The sequence below is a fragment of the Balaenoptera physalus genome, assembly GCF_965194825.1.
Source record: "Balaenoptera physalus genome assembly, chromosome: 6".
Classification (NCBI taxonomy): Eukaryota; Metazoa; Chordata; class Mammalia; order Artiodactyla; family Balaenopteridae; genus Balaenoptera; species Balaenoptera physalus.
This window is the reverse complement of record NC_138885.1, coordinates 87,273,869-87,295,237: the sequence shown is the minus strand read 5'-3', so window position 1 is coordinate 87,295,237 and position 21,369 is coordinate 87,273,869. Positions and strand designations below refer to the sequence as shown.

The 21,369-nt window shown below is 38.9% G+C and overlaps 1 protein-coding gene and 1 long non-coding RNA gene across 7 annotated transcripts in view; both read left to right on the top strand.

The window, feature by feature from the left end:
• Positions 1–21,369, top strand: part of HECW2 (HECT, C2 and WW domain containing E3 ubiquitin protein ligase 2) — a 415,090-nt gene that overhangs the window by 354,206 nt on the left and 39,515 nt on the right. For all 6 annotated transcript variants that reach the window (XM_082466948.1, XM_082466947.1, XM_082466946.1 and 3 more), the window contains 2 exons: positions 5,262–5,382; positions 6,863–6,976. In XM_082466948.1, coding sequence (XP_082323074.1) covers positions 5,262–5,382; positions 6,863–6,976 — 235 coding nt within the window. The remainder of the gene's footprint in view (positions 1–5,261; positions 5,383–6,862; positions 6,977–21,369) is intronic.
• LOC309663453 lies at positions 14,042–20,963 on the top strand. Its single transcript, XR_014265289.1, has 2 exons — positions 14,042–20,590; positions 20,644–20,963. It is a non-coding gene; the product is annotated as an uncharacterized lncRNA (long non-coding RNA).

Below are 21,369 nucleotides of genomic sequence, written 5' to 3'. Positions count from 1 at the left end.
GAATTTGTTTAACCCACCATTTGCTGAGACTCTTTGATAAATACATTATACTTCTCCCTGCTTCCCTATACACAGTGCCTTGAGGATATTTCATGGTTCGGGGGGGATCAGCATACAGAGCTGTTATAACTTGACTAGAACTGGACACTCTGGAAGCCAGTAGAACACCAGATCACACTCAAGAGAAGTAAAACAGACCAGAGAGCACTGAAGAGCTATGTGGGTCTTTACTGAAGGCTGTCTTAAGGGCAGTTATTTCTCTCAACACACAGTGCACCTCCTTAAGGACATTCTTTTCCCCTCTTTTCCTCCAAAGTCTTAGTATCCCAGCTGCTGCTTATCTCTTCTGCTCTTTTCACAAATATTCTCTCTTCCTTCCCCTCCCCTCCCCCTTCCTTTCCTCCTCACTTTCCCCCTCCATCTCTCCCTCCCTTTCCCCCTCCCTTTCTCTTTCTCAGTGTCTCTCTCTCCCTCTTCTCCCTTCCTCCTTCTTTGACTTCCTCCCACCCTACCTTCTCCCTCTTCCATCCCTCCCCTTACCCGCAGTCTCTGAAGCAGCTTTATACTTGTTTTTAGAAAAAGTGTTCTATCCCTTCTCTTTGCTAAGCCCCACAGAGATGATCTAGGAACCAAACAGTACAAATGAAGGATGCTCTCTGGGTAGGTGGGGATGGGGGAGTTATGATTCCAGAGACTGCAGGAAAACCAAATACTATCTCTGTCACAATATACAGGTATTTTTATTTGTGTGTTTTTTGTTGCTGTTACTCTCCCTTGCTTCCTACCCCTAACACTCTCAGAAGATGCCTGTCACTGGCATGCCCTCCAGCTTTCCCCTTTTAATAAATTGCTTTTAATTTGCCAACATTTGAAAAATCAGATTATCAAATAAATAAATGGTATGTAAATGGAAGCATCAACAAGGTCAAAACAATGACCTGAGGGCCTTTTATTACTCTTAGAGAATAAAGCAAAAATGCCAGGACTTCCTTGCTTGTGCTTTGCGCCAGCTATTTTTGAGGTTTTGTTTGTTTTTTGGTTTTTTTTCTTAATTTCCATTGTTGATCTATGTTCCAGAAGATAGAGTTTTCCCGAAATTATTATAATGCTTGATAATTTGTTCTCATTCACTAACAGGGAATTATTGTTTTAAAAATGTCATAGAGTTGATTTGTTTTAGAAAGTGAACAGAAAAGAAATTCTCTTCTGAGCCGTCCCAGTACATAGGCCTGGAACCATGCTGAATTAGGCTGAACTTCATCCGCCTCCATTGCAGACCAAGAGCAAGTCATCAGAGCATTCTGGGTTCTGGGTGGCACACCCAGCATCAAAAAAGACCCAGACTTCTTAGCTGTTTGATGCCAAGATTTTTCTAGTATCACCTAGAAAAGAAATCCTTTGCCTGGTAGAATTCTTTAGTTTGTATGTGATTGTGCAGTTTTTTAACAGTGTGTGGAAATAGTGTAACACTATATGGAAGTCCTTTAGGCCTGCCTAGCAATGATTTTTAAAAAGTCTAATATCTGTTACTGAAATTTTTTCCTATAAATAATTAACATAATACTGGCTATCCATAAAACCAGCCTTTCATTTGATCACTTCCTGTATGTAACATTGACCTTTTCGTATCTGACTTCCTTCTTTAAGACCATAAAGACTATGACATTTACTCTCTCTATAAGAGAATTATATTCTAGAACTTCACTTACAGTTACGGTTCTTAGTTCTGTGAGCTCTGTCTCCAAGATAATTTTTTATTTCCAAAGTGGAAGTAATATTGTTTCTGCCCTGGATTTTCTGGCAGTTGCACCTGACTTGCATTAAGAATTTGACAAGGGCCAACAGCATAATTTATTGTAATTTTTAAATCATGATGTAATGTGTGAATGATTTTTTCATAATAGAACTATTGGCAAAATAATTTTTGCATTTAACAGTTTCTGTCTCCAGAGTCCCCATACTTGAATTCCTTTACCTAGAGCTTAAAAGGAGTCAGAGCTAATTTTTATTAAGTGTCTGTATTGATATTGATGGAATGCGTTATGGCATTTGACACATCCTTTTAAGCATCTCAAATTATATAGCAATAGTATATGTGCTGTTTTTTAAAAATAATCAACTCTTAAAGAATCGGGTTTCTTTTGAGTCCTGAAAGATTTTCAGTCTTTCGTTCCTGTTTTTCCTCTTCCCTATCAATGATCGCGCTCTTGAAAGCTGATTCATTATGGCTGCTTTCTGAGCTGTCTGGGTTTAGGAGTCTGCAGTTACTCAGACTGCAGCAGCAAAAGCTTTATTCTGCCACTCTAACTGGACTTGTGCTGCACGGCTCTGTCCCTCAGCCATCCAAGAGAGGAGCCTGGAGTCCTCGCAGATCATGCTCCTTCATGTTGCAAACGATACCTTTCAAATACATGGGAAGTATTCCCCCTGTGTTGGTCCCTGGATGATGCCCAGGTGTTTCATTGGTTACCTTTGACCTTCTTGTGGGAGATAATGGTTCTCAGACTTGGCTGCACGTTGGAATCATCTGGAGAGCTGCATGGCACACTAATGTCTGGGTCTCACCCCCACCGATTCTGATGTAATATGTCCTGGCTGTGGCCTGAACATTGGGATTTTTAAAAGCTCCCTAAGTGATTCTAATGTGCAGTCAAGATTGAGAACCACTGCCTAGGAGTCTTCTGCATCCCAGACCTTTTAAGGTCAAGTTTATTTGTTTTCCTTTATGGCATAGCTCTTAGCTCTTTGGGTAAAAGATTCATAACTATGCCAACAGAACTCTGGACATATTATTCATCAATAGCCCATTTTATTAAATTCCATTCCCCAACCTCGGTACATTTCCCCATGTGTTCAGTATTCACAACTATGCAGATAATAGCAATAACAGCTAACATTTACGTGGGGCTGCTTATGCAGCCGGCACTGCGCGAAGTGCCATACCACACATACGCTAACTCATTTAATCCACAAGTGTGGCCCGGATCTCGCACTGGAACTCCAGTACTATATTTTCAAGTGTCTGCAAGGTACGTCCACCTGAACAGCTGTCCTCTCCAGCTTAGTATGTAGAAAGCCTCATATGCTCCTGTCCACCAGCATCATTTCCCATGCTGCTTTAGCATCAGACGGACCTGGCTCAGATCCTAAATCTACTATTCACTGTCATATGACTTCAGTTTCCTTAGTTACAAAGTGGTGATGACAGTAATAATACTAATGCCTACTTCTTAGACTTGTGAGGATTTCCCAAGATCCTCTCTATAAAGTGAATGGTCCTTAATGCGTAGCAGACACAACAAATGGCAGCTATTGTTATTGTTTAAAAAGCTTTATATTACCACGAGAGCTTCCTATTCCTCTTCCTTACTTATCTACTCTTACCAATTCTTACTTCACATTGTAAAATTTCCTCTGAGTCACCATAGTCCAGGCTAGTCCTCATCCCCTCAGGCCTCCATTGCTTCAACTACTCCTAACTAGGTCTTTCCTCCTTCCTGCCCTTAATCCACTCTGAAAATCATTTCTGAACTAAAACACCACTTGTTTGTTATTCCCTTGCTTAAGAACCTATAAAGGCTTCCCACTGCTTGCTGCATCATGCTCACACTTCTCAGCTAGGTTTTTAAAACTTCTTCTCATAATTTCATACCAAACTTCTGACCAATTTAATTTCCTACTTAACGCCCTAGCACTCCCCCTCTGCTCTAGGTTAGTGGGGTCTCCTCCGTGTCTTCTGAACATGCAGGCAATTCTTCTTCCAGCTCTTGCTGCCCTGCCCCAGTATAGACTATAGTTCTCCCATGTTTATAAGGCCTGGTTCCAATAACATCTCCTCCCTAAAGTCTTTTCCATTTTGATCTCTGCTTATCCTCATTTACTATTACTTTTCTATAACACTGATCTCAAATGCATCCTCACTGAGTGGCGGTGGCACAGTGGAGAGCACGTGCTTCACCTCATGGGGCAGCTGCCCTCTGTAGCCCCAGGGAGATGCAAGCCAGTTGTTGCAAGAGTTCCCAACTGATTTTCACGAGAAATCAGGATTTTTTTTTTTCTACTTGAAATCTCCTGATTTTTAAATGTTGGCAGTTAATTTAAAATCTTTAGAACATTGTGTGGCAAACAAAATAGATCTATAGGGCTGGGTATAGCCCCAGGGCTATCATTTTGTTCCTTCTGCTTTAGAGTTTGTATACCATCTAGTTTAAGACTTAAATATTCTCTAGTTGTTTGATATGTTCTATTTCTGTCTTCTCAACCAAGATATCCACTCCAGCAACCCGACCTTATCCATTCTGAGCGTCTGTTGCTGAACCTAACACAGTATTAGCAAAAAATCATCATCACTTAGTTGATTCATGCATAAAGATGTATTTAAGGAGCTTACATGGTGTGTAATGCATGAGACATCACAATTTTTGTTTTCTGGTTTCTTTTATTGTGTTGTGAAATATTTCTTGGAAATATCCAGTGTTTTTGTCATGGCGCTGATTCCCATATTCATCCTCAGTTTTGTATCCCGGCTTGTTGGTTAGTCACAGTGTGACACAAAACCAGATTTTTCTGTGGAAAGAAGAACAAACTATGTTGCTTTTATATTTTATTAATGATGCTTGCCGTGGAATGACATGTAATGACATGACATCTTTAGATAATCTGTAGATAATTACAGTACTTGGCATATATTAAGAGTGCAACAAATCACAGTATTTTTACTTTGCATAACCAGGAGACATGTGCCTTCTGCAATTATGGCTGAATTCTGTTTTCAAATCAAGATTATTCTACCCTGTGGTATGAAATGTAATGTTGTAGGTTTTTCATCAAGTATGGAAACTCACTATTCTTGCTTTCTGTACCACATACTTTCACACTGTAACTTCCTGTCTGATTGCTGTGATATCATCTCAGCCGCAAGCAAAGATATTCCACCCTGAACAGTTACCATTAGACATGAGTACCTGTTTGACTCATATTGATTTGGACTGAAAAGAGGAACATATTTGACTAACACATGGGCACCATTGTAACTCTTCAAACAGGATTTGAAGGCCACAAAGAAGACATCTTGAGATCCTGGTTAAGCTCTGTGGTAGCCTTTGACTTGGAGAGGTGAAAAGTGCAGGGACCTAAAAGTATTGCCTCCTTTTACTTGTTAACTGTGGTCTCAGCCCCATGGTAATATTTTTCATGGTGATGTGATGAATATAAGGACATCGCACAAATCCACACCCTTGTCTCTTTGTGGTTTGTTGTAGGTACTCAGCGTGCCAATGCCCGTGCTCCAGCTCCTTACAAGCGAGACTTTGAAGCCAAACTAAGAAACTTTTACAGGAAGTTAGAGACTAAAGGATATGGACAAGGCCCAGGGAAATTAAAGTAAGTCAAAATAATACAAACCCCAGGATTAGTAGATGGTGAAAAGATGGGATGCAATTTGGAATGTAGGAAATGGATTGATTTGGGATGACCAGCCTTCATTTTAGTCAGCATAATTATTTTGCCATGTGTAAATTACAGGATCATCTAAAACAGTTCTTGAATTAAGCACAATTAAACTTAAGGTTTTAAAACAGACAGGAAAGAGACGACCATGTTTCACATAAAAACAAGGCAAAATTAAAAGCTGATTTATTTTGTTCTCCTGAAAAGTACCTCTTTGTTGACTTATCGCATATTCATTAGATATAAGGCTGTCACGGTGTCTTGTATTGCACGTCACTGTCTCCTGGGCTGACCTGAGTGTAGGACTACTACTCAGCTCTGTTTCCTTCTGTGAAGTAAGCTTAACTTGTCCAACGGAATATGTCATGAACGTTGTTTCTGCCTGTCTTTATCCACCTCCCTTTAAATGGGGAATTGAAACATCATCATGTTGTTTGGCCTAGAATTATCTGAATTTCCTACTTACCCATACTCCCTTCAGCCCCACCTCCACCCCTGTCCCATGTCCCCACTAGAGATCACTATGCCACTTGAGAGAGGACAGAGGAGAGTGGGTCTGACTGCAGAAGTGCCAGGACCCAGGTGTGTGAGAGAATTGCCCAGCCCAACAGGCACACGGCTCACTGCCCCCCATACAGGGCTTGCTCATCTGAACTCACAGGTTCCCCTTTCATCACCCTCGAAAACATCAACCTGCCCCAAACACCGTACCTCTCTGAACTTCACTTATTAAGGTCTTGCTGATCAAGCTTTCATACCTTCAGCCTCCCTATCATCTCCCTTTCCATTACTATTTGCATTAAGGGCAAATTGACACCTGTTTAAGGGTGACTTAAATTGTCATTGTCACAAGGAGATTAATCAACCACCAGTATCATTCATTTGTATCTGTCACTTAGGGAATCTCAAGATTCACTGAATTTTAAAGTTAAACTAAGCACAACAGTAAACTCCACTGCTTTGGAGGGCACTGAGAATTTTTTTGTCCTTCTTGTTCTCACTGTTATCTTTCTAGGTACTTAAGAATTGAATTCCTAGGTGCATTCAGGCTTAAAACATTACCTCCTAGGGTTGCTCCCTAAACAAATGTTTTGTGTGTGTGTGTGTGTTGTTTTTTAATCATTTTCCTTCTGGGATAAATTGATGTGACCATTCAGAAAGGACTCTTGCATTGGTTTTACAGGTCTTAGGTGGCGTGCTCTATTTACCAGTGATTCTCTGGTGTAACTTTTGTTAATGCCATTAAGAGTTACAGACAGATGTGTGCTTTCTTGCAGACAGCGATGATAGTAAGTCACTCCACTTTTCCCCTAGTTAATTGTGGTAAGTGGAAATTAAATGGCAAGTGCCCAGTTCTGGAAAGATAAGGATTAGGAAATAATCTGTATTTTTCAAATTGTCTTTTTCTGGACAGGTTAATTATCAGAAGAGATCACTTGCTCGAAGATGCTTTTAATCAGATTATGGGCTACTCCAGAAAAGACCTGCAGAGAAATAAGCTGTACGTCACATTTGTTGGGGAGGAAGGGTGAGTAGCACAGAGAAGTGGCCTGTGAAGCACAGGCTGTGGCTGCCGGAGGATGTTTCCCCACACTGTCCCCTGCGGTTGCCTGAAACAGGAAATCCTTCTGACAGGAAATGCTGTTCTCATACACTTAAACCTTTCAGTTTTTTTTTTTAAAAAAGCTTCCTTTGATTTTTAAATCATTTGACATAGAAATTCTTTAGTTAAAAACTCATAACTATAGATCATTTTTGAGAGCAGAAACTTAGTTTCGTTTCTTCTCTTTGTAACTCTTTCTCTCAAAGGGAAAACATGTTTGTTTGTTTGTTTTATTGAAGTATAGTTGATTTACAATGTTGTGTTAATTTCTGCTGAACAGCACAGTGATTCAGTTATACATATATGTACATTCTTTTTAAAATTCTTTTCCATTATGGTTTATCACAGGATATTGAATATAGTTCCCTGTGCTATACAATAGGATCTTGTTGTTTATTCATCCTCTATATAATAGTTTGCATCTGCTAACCCCAAGCTCCTCCCACTCTATCCCTCCCTCCCCTGCCCCCCACTGCCCCAGCAACCACAAGTCTCTTCTCTATGTCTGTGAGTCTGTTTCTGTTTTGTAGATAAGTTCATTTCTGTCATCTTTTAGATTCCACATACAAGTGATATCATATGGTATTTGTCTTTCTCTTTCTGACTTACTTCACTTAGTATGATAATCTCTAGGTCCATCCATGTTGCTACAAATGACATCATTTCATTCTTTTTTATGGCAGAGTAGTATTCCATTGTATATATGTACCACATCTTCTCTATCCATTCATCTGTCGAAGGACATTTAGGTTGTTTCCATGTCTTGGCTATTGTGAATAGTGCTGCTATGAACATAGGGGTGCATGTATCTTTTTTGAATTAGAGTTTTGTTTGGGTATATGCCCAGGAGTGGGATTGCTGGATCATATGGCAACACTATTTTTAGATTTTGAGGAACCTTCATACTGTTTTCCATAGTGGTTGTACCAATATACATTCCCACCAACAGTGTAAGAGGGTTCAAAACATGGGCTTTGAGATAAAAAAAAGCAAGGAATTGCATTTTAACATCTATGATCTTGTTATGTGTACAGGAATACTAAGTAAATCATACTTCACCTGTTAAATAAGCTCAGTTTCAGAATCACGAATTAGAAACTAGTGTTTGCTAGAGAGTAGGGGGCGTGGGGAGGATGCAGGATGGGCGAAATAGGAGAAGGGGATTAAGAGGCACAAACTTCCATTTGTAAAATAAGTAAGTCACAGGATGTAATGTACAGCAAAGGGAATATAGTCAATAACATTGTAATAACTTTGTATGCTGACAAGATGGTAACTAGACTCACAGTGGTGGCCATCTCACAATGTATCAAATTATGGAATCACTACATTGTATACCTGCAACTAACATGATATTGTATGTCAACTGTACTTCAATTTAAAAAAGATAGAAAAAGAGGAAAAAAGAAGAATCCTTCTGTTCTACCTGGAAATCTCCCCAGCAGTATCTCTTGGGCCTTGGTTCTTATTTCTGTGTCCCCACTTTTTCTCTTTCTTTGGCACACCTACCAAAATAACTACCTGCCATAAACAGAGTCCAGCCTTCTATGACTCTTCCATGAGTGTGCTCATAGAGATAAGGGTTAGGAAATGAAGGAGTAAAGACTCCTACACGGTGTTTATTGCATTCAAATAGGCATAACGGTGGTTTTATGACTCTTCAGAAGATGACAGCTCTCATCTCTCCTAGACCCCTTACTCTTTCCTCATTTCAGGTTTAGGTTTGGAGTCTCAGCAACTTCTTTGTAGACATCACTAGAGTGAATTTTAAAAATACCACATGATTGTCTGAACTCTGGTTGTCTTCTCTTTAACTCCTTAACTGCTGTTAATTTGGATCATTTTAAGGCTACCCCTCTCAGTCTTGCCCAGGAATAAAGTATATTAGATTATGGAATCATAACAATCATATTCAACAGATTCAGCCATTTGGTTTATGGTTGATGAAATGGAGCTGCCAAAGTATAAAATAATTTACATGTGCTAGTAGAACTAGATAATAGTAAAATTGAGATTTAAAATTAGGCCTCTTGTATTCCATCCAGGATTCTTAGACCAGCACTGGGATTTAGGCAAAACTCCTGAACTCTGATCTATCTGAATTTTTTCCTACCCATGGATCTTTTCACTATTCCAGCTAGTGACTGATAACTTCTCTTGTCACATATAGTGTTGTATAGTCTCCCAGCTGTGACTAGATTAAAGTAAAATATTACATGGGAAAACAATATAATGTGACAAAGTTTGAGAAGCTTGCCTGAGACTTGAGCCTTTTGTTGCTGACAAGCCTTAATGGACTTCTAGCTTTTGTTAGTTGCCTTAAAGATGCAGCTGTGCAATTGAAAATGAAGGCAAATGTTTTTAGCCTAATCACAGGTATGCATGGGATTCCAGGTATTTCCTTACATAACCAGTCTGGTTTGGATGAGAATACTTTTCCTCCCCCAGAACTCCAGCTGCCTTCCTTCTTTGTTGGACCACAGTTTGTTGAGATCTCAGAGATGTAGGCAAGAGTCTTTGGAAACCATGGTACTTAGGTTTGAATAGAACAGATGCTGTCATGCTTGATCATCCTGAAGCTGTCTCCCCATGATCTGGACTGACATCCATTCCTAGGAGGAGGCCCAGGCAGAGTGGGGCCTGAAACCTTATTTAATTGCGACTAATGTCCAAATGTTTCCTGCCTCCATTTCTTGTCTTCTTCCTGTAACCCCAGAAGGAAAATAAGAGGGAGGATATGTTGAGGTGTGACCTCAGTCCTCAGGGACAATCTCTTAATCAGGCCCCTCTGCATATGGTTTATTGAAACGGGAATGGGGCCAGATAACTTCTGGTCTCATGGCTTTATCATGTCAGTATCATACATATAGATTATTAGATACAGACTTCATTTTGCTATTAAGGCATTGGGAATACATAATACTATTTTGAAAGATTAACACAGAGCAGAAGCAAGAAAAACTACAATCCTGCAGCCTGTGGGGAAAAAACCACATTCACAGAAAGATACACAAGGTGAAAAGGCAGAGGGCTATATATCAGATGAAGGAACAAGACAAAACCCCAGAAAAACAACTAAATGAAATAGAGATAGGCAACCTTCCAGAAAAAGAATTCAGAATAATGATAGTGAAGATGATCCAGGACCTCGGAATAAGAATGGAGGCAAAGATCGAGAAGATGCAAGAAATGTTTAACAAAGACCTAAAAGAATTAAAGAACAAACAAACAGAGATGAACAATACAATAACTGAAATGAAAACTACACTAGAAGGAATCAATAGCAGAATAACTGAGGCAGAAGAACGGATAAGTGACCTGGAAGACAGAATGGTGGAATTCACTGCTGCGGAACAGACTAAAGAAAAAAGAATGAAAAGAAATGAAGACAGCCTAAGAGACCTCTGGGACAACATTAAATGCAACAACATTCGCATTATAGGGGTCCCAGAAGGAGAAAAGAGAGAGAAAGGACCAGAGAAAATATTTGAAGAGATTATAGTCGAAAACTTCCCTAACATAGGAAAGGAAATAGCCACCCAAGTCCAGGAAGCGCAGCGAGTCCCATACAGGATAAACCCAAGGAGAAAAATGCCGAGACACATAGTAATAAATTGGCAAAAATTAAAGACAAAGAAAAATTATTGAAAGCAGCAAGGGAAAAACGACAAATAACATACAAGGGAACTCCCATAAGGTTAACAGCTGATTTCTCAGCAGAAACTCTACAAGCCAGAAGGGAGTGGCATAATATACTGAAAGTGATGAAAGGGAAGAACCTACAACCAAGATTACTCTACCGGGCAAGGATCTCATTTAGATTTGATGGAGAAATCAAAAGCTTTACAGACAAGCAAAAGCTAAGAGAATTCAGCACCACCAAACCAGCTCTACAGCAAATGCTAAAGGAACTTCTCTAAGTGGGAAACACAAGAGAAGAAAAGAACCTACAAAAACAAACCCAAAACAATTAAGAAAATGGTCATAGGAACATACATATCGATAATTACCTTAAACGTGAATGGATTAAATGCTCCAACCAAAAGACACAGGCTTGCTGAATGGATACAAAAACAAGACCCATATATCTGCTGTCTACAAGAGACCCACTTCAGACCTAGAGACACATACAGACTGAAAGGGAGGGGATGGAAGAAGATATTCCATGCAAATGGAAATCAAAAGAAAGCTGGAGTAGCTATACTCATCTCAGATAAAATAGACCTTAAAATAAAGAGTGTTACAAGGGACAAGGAAGAACACTACATAATGATCAAGGGATCCATCCAAGAAGAAGATATAACAATTATAAATATATATGCACCCAACATAGGAGCACCTCAATACATAAGGCAACTGCTAACAGCTATAAAAGAGGAAATCAACAGTAACACAATAATAGTGGGGGACTTTAACACCTCACCTACACCAATGGAAAGATCATCCAAAATGAAAATAAATAAGGAAACAGAAGCTTTAAATGACACAATAGACCAGATAGATTTAATTGATATTTATAGGACATTCCATCCAAAAACAGCAGATTACACTTTCTTCTCAAGTGCACACGGAACATTCTCTAGGATAGATCACATCTTGGGTCACAAATCAAGCCTCAGTAAATTTAAGAAAATTGAAATTATATCAAGCATCTTTTCTGACCACAACGCTATGAGATTAGAAATGAATTACAGGGAAAAAAACATAAAAAACACAAACAAATGGAGGCTAAACAATACGGTACTAAATAACCAAGAGATCACTGAAGAAATCAAAGAGGAAATCAAAAAATACCTAGAGACAAATGACAATGAAAACACGACAATCCAAAACCTATGGGATGCAGCAAAAGCAGTTCTAAGAGGGAAGTTTATAGCTATACAAGCCTACCTCAAGAAACAAGAAAAATCTCAAGTAAACAATCTAACCTTACACCTAAAGAAACTAGAGAAAGAAGAACAAACAAAACCCAAAGTTAGCAGAAGGAAAGAAATCATAAAGATCAGAGCAGAAATAAATGAAAGAGAAACAAAGAAAACAATAGCAAATATCAATAAAACTAAAAGCTGGTTCTTTGAGAAGATAAACAAAATTGATAAGCTATTAGCCAGACTCATCAAGAAAAAGAGGGAGAGGACTCAAATCAATAAAATCAGAAATGAAAAAGGAGAAGTTACAACAGACACCGCAGAAATACAAAGCATCCTAAGGGACTACTACAAGCAACTCTATGCCAATAAAATGGACAACCTGGAAGAAATGGACAAATTCTTAGAAAGGTATATAACCTTCCAAGACTGAACCAGGAAGAAACAGAAAATATGAACAGACCAATCACAAGTAATGAAATTGAAACTGTGATTAAAAATCTTCCAACCAACAAAAGTCCAGGACCAGATGGCTTCACAGGTGAACTCTATCAAACATTTAGAGAAGAGCTAACACCCATCCTTCTCTAACTCTTCCAAAAAATTGCAGAGGAAGGAACACTCCCAAACTCATTCTATGAGGCCACCATCACCCTGATACCAAAACCAGAGAAAGGTACTACAAAAAAAAAAAATTACAGACCAATATCTCTGATGAATATAGATGCAAAAATCCTCAACAAAATACTAGCAAACAGATCCAACAACACATTAAAAGGATCATACACTATGATCAAGTGGGATTTATCCCAGGGATGCAAGGATTCTTCAATATACGCAAATCAATCAATGTGATACACCATATTAACAAATTGAAGAATAAAAACCATATGATCATCTCAATAGATGCAGAAAAAGCTTTTGACAAAATTCAACACCCATTTATGATAAAAACTCTCCAGAAAGTGGGCCTAGAGGGAACCTATCTCAACATAATAAAGGCCATATATGACAAACCCACAGCAAACATCATTCTCAATGGTGAAAAACTGAAAGCATTTCCTATAAGATCAGGAACGAGACAAGGATGTCCACTCTCACCACTATTATTCAACATAGTTTTGGAAGTCCTAGCCACGACAATCAGAGAAGAAAAAGAAATAAAAGGAATACAAATTGGAAAAGAAGAAGTAAAACTGTCACTGTTTGCAGATGACATGATCCTATACATAGAGAATCCTAAACATGCCACCAGAAAACTACTACAGCTAATCAATGAATTTGGTAAAGTTGCAGGATACAAAATTAATGCACAGAAATCTCTTGCATTCCTATACACTAATGAAGAAAAATCTGAAAGAGAAATTATGGAAACGCTCCCATTTACCATTGCAACAAAAAGAATAAAATACCTAGCAATAAACCTACCTAGGGAGACAAAAGACCTGTATGCAGAAAACTATAAGACACTGATGAAAGAAATTAAAGATGATACCAACAGATGGAGAGATATACCATGTTCTTGGATTGGAAGAATCAATATTGTGAAAATGACTATACTGCCCAAAGCAATCTACAGATTCAATGCAATCCCTATCAAATTACCAATGGCATTTTTTACGAAACTAGAACAAATCATGTTAAAATTTGTATGGAGACACAAAAGACCTCGAATAGCCAAAGCAGTCTTGAGGGAAAAAAACAGAGCTGGAGGAATCAGACTCCCTGACTTCAGACTATACTACAAAGCTACAGTAATCAAGACAATATGGTACTGGCACAAAAACAGAAACATAGATCAGTGGAACCAGATAGAAAGCCCGGAGATAAACCCACGCACCTATGGTCAACTAATCTATGACAAAGGAGGCAAAGATATACAATGGAGAAAAGACAGTCACTTCAATAAGTGGTGCTGGGAAAACTAGACAGCTACATGTAAAAGAATGAAATTAGAACTCTCCCTAACACCATACCCAAAAACAAACTCAACATGGATTCGAGACCTAAATGTAAGACCGGACACTTTAAAACTCTTAGAGAAATACATAGGAAGAACACTCTATGACATAAATCACAGCAAGATCTTTTTTGATCCATCTCCTAGAGTAATGGCAATAAAAACAAAAATAAACAAATGGGACCTAATGAAACTTCAAAGCTTTTGCACAGCAAAGGAAACCATAAACAAGACGAAAAGACAACCCTCAGAATGGGAGAAAATATTTGCAAATGAATCAACGGACAAAGGATTAATCTCCAAAATATATAAACAGCTCATTCAGCTCAATATTAAAGAAACAAACAACCCAATCCAAAAATGGGCAGAAGTCCTAAATAGACATTTCTCCAAAGAAGACATACAGATGACCAAGAAGCACATGAAAAGCTGCTCAACATCACTAATTATTAGAGAAATGCAAATCAAACCTACAATGAGGTATCACCTCACACCAGTTAGAATGGGCATCATCAGAAAATTTACAAACAACAAATGCTGGAGAGGGTGTGGAGAAAAGGGAACCCTCTTGCACTGTTGGTGGGAATATAAATTGATACAACCACTATGGAGAACAATATGGAGGTTCCTTAAAAAACTAAAAATAGAATTACCATATGATCCAGCAATCCCACTACTGGGCATATACCCCGAGAAAACCGTAATTCAAAAAGACACATGCACCCCAATGTTCATTGCAGCACTATTTACAATAGCCAGGTCATGGAAGCAACCTAAATGCTCATCGACAGACGAATGGATAAAGAAGATGTGGTATATATATACAATGGAATATTACTCAGCCATAAAAAGGAACGAAATTGAGTCATTTGTTGATATGTGGATGCATCTAGAGACTGTCATACAGAGTGAAGTAAGTCAGAAAGAGAAAAACAAATATCGTATATTAACGCATGTATGTGGAACCTAGAAAAATGGTACAGATGAACTGGTTTGCAGGTCAGAGGTTGAGACACAGATGTAGAGAAGAAACGTATGGACACCAAGGGGGGAAAACTGCGGTGGGATGGGGATGGTGGTGTGCTGAATTGGGCGATTGGGATTGACATGTATACACTGATGTGTATAAAATTGACAACTGATAAGAACCTGCAGTACAAAGAAACAAACAAAAAAAAAGATTAACGCAGTATGCTTGCTAAAAAATTGAAACCTCAAAACAACATAAATTTAAGAAGTTATTTTAGCCTTTGTCATCTTACTACATTAAAATTAAAGATCATAACATTTCTTTCTGAATTATAATAAATACCCAAAGAGAAAAGCTACCTAGGTTTTTCTATGGAATTCTGAAATGGAGCTGAAAGTTTTCTGGTCAGTTTTCCTTCATTAATTTTAATGCCCTCAAAATGTGTCATTTTGTAAGTTCTTCATGTCTAGCTCTAGTAATAGGTATTTAAAAATGTATATGCCTAGTGCCCAGATGTTGGCTTGCAATATCATTCTTCAATAAAAGGGACTAGGGCTCCTTGGAGAAATGCGTGATTCTAGGACTGGGACAGGAAATGTACGAGATGGCCCCTGAAGCATCTTGTGCCAGAAAGTATAGAGGAGCTCAGACAGCTCACAGTGATGTCAAAGGGACACAAGAACCAACTGAAAGAGCTGCCAGTGGTCAAAGCTGGAATAATTTGAGCAACAAAATAAAGTAGTATTGGATTAGAACCCCAAATTATAAAATAAATATCTATATACTGATATAAATAAAATAAATATCTATATACTGATATAAATACACAATTGAATAAATAAATGAATAACAATAGACATATCTGTGCAGAAGATTTCCAAATAATTCTGCATAATTCCCTGCTCCTTAATTATGAGTTGCACATAGGGACTTTCTTCCAAATAGTACAGTATGAAAGGGGGAAAAAGAAGTTAAGTCTACAGTGGAGAAGCCTGACAAACACACAGCCAGGTGATCAAGGCTAAAATCTAAAATCAACAGTGATATATCCTGTTGATAGTATGTACCCTTGGTATGATGTGATGAGAATGACACTTTACTGCCTTCCTCCCCAAAACATGTAACACCAGTCTAATCAGGAGAAAACATCAGATAAATCCAAATTGAGGGACATTCTACAAGATTACCTTATCAGTGCCCCTTAAAACTGTCAAGGTCATCAAAAACAAAAGCATCTAAGAAACTGTTACAGCCAAGATGAACCTAAGGAAACATGGCAATTAAATGTAATGTGGTATCCTGAATGGGATCCTGGATCAGAAAAGGGACATTAAGCAAAAACGAAAGAAATCTGACTAAAGTATGGGTTTTAGTTAATAATGTATCAATATCAGTTCATTAATTGTAACAAATGTACTGTACTTATGTAAGATGTTGATAAGAAGGAAACTTGAGTGTGAGGTATGTAAGAATTCTCCCTACTATCTTTGCAACTTTTCTATAAATCAAAAACTATTCTAAAATAGAACATTTATTAAAAGAAAGCATAGGGGCTTCCCTGGTGGCACAGCGGTTGAGAAATCTGCCTGCCAATGCAGGGGACACGGGTTCGAGCCCTGGTCTGGGAAGATCCCACATGCCGTGGAGCAAATGGGCCCGTGAGCCACAACTACTGAGCCTGTGTGTCTGGAGCCTGTGCTCCGCAACAAGGGGCCGCGACAGTGAGAGGCCCGCGCACCGCGATGAGGAGTGGCCCCCGCTTGCCGCAACTAGAGAAAGCCCTCGCACAGAAACGAAGACCCAACACACCCCAAAAATTAATTAATTAATTAATTAAAAAAAAAAAAAAAAGAAAGCATAGAGTCAGGATTTGGGGAGATTTAGAGAATGTTTCCCTGAACAACTTTTCTTATTTCTTTGCTGTCTGATGAGTGATTGCCACCAGGGTAATTTTTGGTATGTGTATACTTCCTTTTGCACTTGAGGTCAGGAGAGTAATAAGTATATAGATACAGTTAATTCTATGGAAGAAATTAGTAGAGGTATTGGTAGGTATAGAGTATTATTTTGTGTTGCTAAAGTCAACTTTGTTATCTGTGAGGGAATAATACTTTGCAATTCTTATTGATACCATCTCGCTGATTGTATTTTCTACCTGCCATAATCAGGGTCTTTATTTATAATAGATTAGTGAGGGCATAAAGAGAAAGGGATTTATTTTTAAGAATAATGCGTCTGCCTGCCCTCCACAAAGGTGTGAATTAGCAGATTCACTCAGAGACTTCAGCTCTGCTTTAAGATGTTTCTTTGTGTAGGTCTTGACACATGATATATAGGTTGTTCCTGAAATGGAAGAGCTGAGTCAAGAGAAATGATGGGAAATGTTATAGTCATAAATTTACAGGACGACTACAAATTCCATGTGAGGTAGAATTAACCCCAGGATAGTAGAGATGCCTGTATTCAATTAAAAATACAAAAATAAATCTAGAACCTATTAATGTAAATATACTAGTTGACAGCTAATTATTATATCTCGCTAAAATAATGCTTCATGTTATGCTTGGCTTTTTTATGAAAAGCAGACGGTTTCTAAGCAAACCACTGTGATATAATTTGGTCAGCACTGAAAGTTTTGTTCTAGTCATTAAAATTTCCACCCAACTTAATTTGGTTATCTGCTCTTGCAAAGTGGGGAAGAGGAGAAGACAGCAGTGGTGGAAGAGCTTGGAAACTGAGGCGTCTTGACTGAATGTGGTGGGAAATTGCACACTCTAGTTGCCTCTTTCTGTTGTGCTTCTGTCCGCCTAGAAGTTGCTTCTTTAGGAAGGGAGCCAGTAGAATACCGCATATTCTCCAGTGTATTATTTTCTTCTAAATATGTGGTGTCAAAACTTAGCTAGGCAGACTATCGTGTTCTGATGGGACATTTGGGGCCATTCACTTCTTTTTATTTATTTTTTATTGAAGTACAGTTGATTTACAATATTGTTTTAGTTTCAGGTGTACATTCACTTCTTAGTACCCAAAACAAGTAAGGAAATAATGGCCTGGATAAAGAGAGGATGTTTACACTGTGATTGCCTCGCCTCTTTTTTTCTCCATGGCCAGCTCCATAAAAGGCACCTTTCTTTAGGAAAGAATGAGTTCATTATATGTAAGGTGCCATTGATGTGACATTAGTCATCTGTCTTGCAAAGCCACACTTGGACCAGGGAGGGGATGTGTGCAAACAGTTTTAGTTTGGGGGTTTAAGAACAGGTGCGCTCTTCCTGTGATATTTCTACTTAGAAAAATGAAAGCAACTAGGGAGGATGAGATCTGAAAGGTTTTCTTGGGTCCCTGCTTATAAAATAACCAGCAGCTCTTAACATCTGACTGATTTAGAAGTTGTTTGGGGTCCTGGGCTTGATCATTTATTCCTCAAAAATTTGTAAAGCTTCAAGTGAAACTTTATGGTGCTGCTTGTTTTCTTCTAAAAAGAGACACTTGCAGGATAACCTAACTGATTCATACCATGCTGGAGAAGGGTGCTTCTGTATCTAGGCTTTGGCTTGGTATCACCAGGTAAAACTTTGTCATACTAATTGCACACAAAATTCCTTACGCACCCATCAGGCCTTCTTCAGTGGCTCAAGAACCAAAGCCTTGCTGCTATAAATATCTGAGGCTGAATCAGATGTGTAGGCCATTTGTGCCTGAACCAACTTGTAAGAAAGCAGAGTCTTCCAGAAAACTTGTAGGAAATGATAGTGAGACTTCCCAATGGCACCATCCTCTTTCATTTTATAGTCTACTTCCTTTGGAATACTTTGTTTTTGGTCAATTTTAGTTGAAAATAAAGAACAGGAGAATAAAACTATTTATTTTAACAAATATTGGCTGCTACTAACAACTCGGGTGGCGTCAGCCCAGCAACGGGATGGTGTTTAAAATGCCTTATCAGCACTTCATGGGGCTCAAAACGACATTGCCACACTAAGGACATCTGTGCTTATTCCGAAATGGCCTCAGATGCAGCTGTTGTGTGGCTATACACCCGTTGTCCGGAGTTTCATTATTTCCATGCCAAGTCTTTAGCTGTGGAACCAACCTAACTGGCAGAACAGGAATGTAACAAATGAGCCCTGTGATATGAGTCATATTAACTATTTATATGGAAGAGGTTGCTAAGACAGGAAGCGCATGCATAAGGTATCCTGCTGGGACACGTCTTATTGAATTAGGTAGACATATGTAATGTGTAGTCAACAACCTGCCCTCAGATATGCGGTTCTAAATTTCAGATTATAATCAAATCAAACTTTAAAAGCTGTCTTGGCTTTAGAGTGACTCTATCAGGGCTGCTAGAGTTAAAAAACAGCAGATAAAAGCCAGCAGTTGAGGAAGATACATTTCCCTCCTAGAGGAGCTGCTAGCTTTGTTCTCTCTTGGGAAAAAAGGAGTTTTACTTTTCAACTTAACTCCTCAGGGAACATTCATTGTATCTTTAACCAGATTTAGTTATCATCATGAAAAAGGAACCAATCAGTGAGGCCCATCTTTGTTGTTTTAACAAACTTTACCATATTAGAAGATATTAGACTTGGAAAAGACAAGATGCAAGCTTTCTAAGCATAATTCACTTGAGCGATTTCTGACAGTGTTTGCTAATTGGGTTGTCTGTTAAGGACTGGCATGACCTATTACTGCATTGAATATAAGGCAGACTTGTGCAAAACTGTTCACTCCACTAGATGTGAAATAACAATGTAAATTATATTGATTTCCTTTAGAGAGCATCAGACAGCTCCACTCAGTGATTCAACAATATAAACTGATCCCCTCCTACGTATCAGGCTAAGTACTCAGGATCCAAAAATGAGAAAGACATAGTCCCTGCCCTCAGAAGGGTTTACAATTTAGATGTGTGTCTGGTGGGAGGCAGACACATAGGCAGACAATTATAAGACACTCTGCTAAGTGCGGTATTATTAAAACACTGAGAGCTGAAGCTCAGTGAAAACCTGCTGTTTCTAACTGAATGCCACTGTTTAATTTTAAGCAGCTAAAAACCCATTTTACTTATACCAGTTGTCTGTTTGTAAGAAAACTGACTCACAGAGTGTTTGGCTCATGTTTCAGCTGTCTCTGACCCTTATTCTCATGTGCCTTGATTGTGTCTGAAGGCTTCTGCAGAGCAGGGACCCTGCAGGCCAGGGCTCACTCACGGTCTCACCCTAGGGTGTGCGCAACTCTCCTGGAGGTTGCATACACCCTAGGGTATCCTCGTCATTTTATCTTTCCTTGAAGTGATCCTCATTAAAGAAGAGGGTTTAGGGTAAGTCAGGTTTTTTAATAAAGCAGCATTTTCCTCCTACTTTCTTCTGTAGCAGGGGTTGACAAACTTTCTCTGTAAAGGGCCAGATAGTAAATATTTTAGGCTTTGCAGACCATACATTCCCTGTTGCACCTACTCAACTCTACCATCATAACAGGAAAGCAGCCCCAGACAACACATAAACAAATGGACGTGGCTGTGTTCCAATAAAACTTTATTTACAAAGCCAGGGGATGGGCCAGATTTGGCCCTCAGGCCGTAGTTTGCCGGCCTCTGCTCTATAAGCAACCTTGTTTTGCTTATGAGCGTTTAAAATTTATTGAAGGGTGAGCTGTAAGGAGTACTGAACATTACACTTGGGATCAGGAAACCGGTGTCAAGACCTGGATCCTCCACTGCAGCTTTCATTTGATACAAGTCAGTCATTTTAATATTTATGTGTTTCTTTTAATGTGTATTAGGAAAGATATAAAGCTAGCACATCACAGCCCCGGTCTTCTCAGTGAAATGAGGGGATGGACGAAATGACTGCTCAGATGCCATTGATGGCATTCTCTGTTTCTGAAAAGACACAGGGGTCTGAAATTCACCATCGATAGGAAATTTAGAGATGTTTTGCATCCACAGGGATCCAGGTAGACTGGAATCATGAACTCAGTCTCACAAAGTGAAATTTAGTAGGAAAAGTATAACGTCTAGTACTTAGGTTTTAAAAAGATACAGTGACGTGCAGACAGGATGGGAGAGTCCTAGGTTAAAGAAGCATAGGTGAAAGGTTTGAGCTGATGACTAGTTCATGATGAGTCAACAAAGTCAAGTGACTCCCCCACAAGGCAGAGTGACATTAAGCTGCATTAGTGGGGAAAAGTGTCCAGGAAGAGAGGTCAAGAGCCCTTTCTAAGTTTTTGCTAACGAGACCACACCTTGAGTGTTGTGATCAGCATAGACACCGCCCCTTAGGTCAGACTTTGACACCTGGAGAGTGTCCAGAGCAGAGGACCAGTGTGGTGAGGGAATTCCCTACCCTGCATTGAGAGGAGGTTGAAAGAAGTGTCTGTGTTCCTGAGTGAGGAGGGGGCAGGGACCAAGGATATGGAAACTGCTGAACTTAGAGTTCTTGTAGAAAATGACTTTTGAAAAAAAATTTACATCTTTAGCATCTAGATTAATACCCAAAACGTAATAGGCACTCACATATTT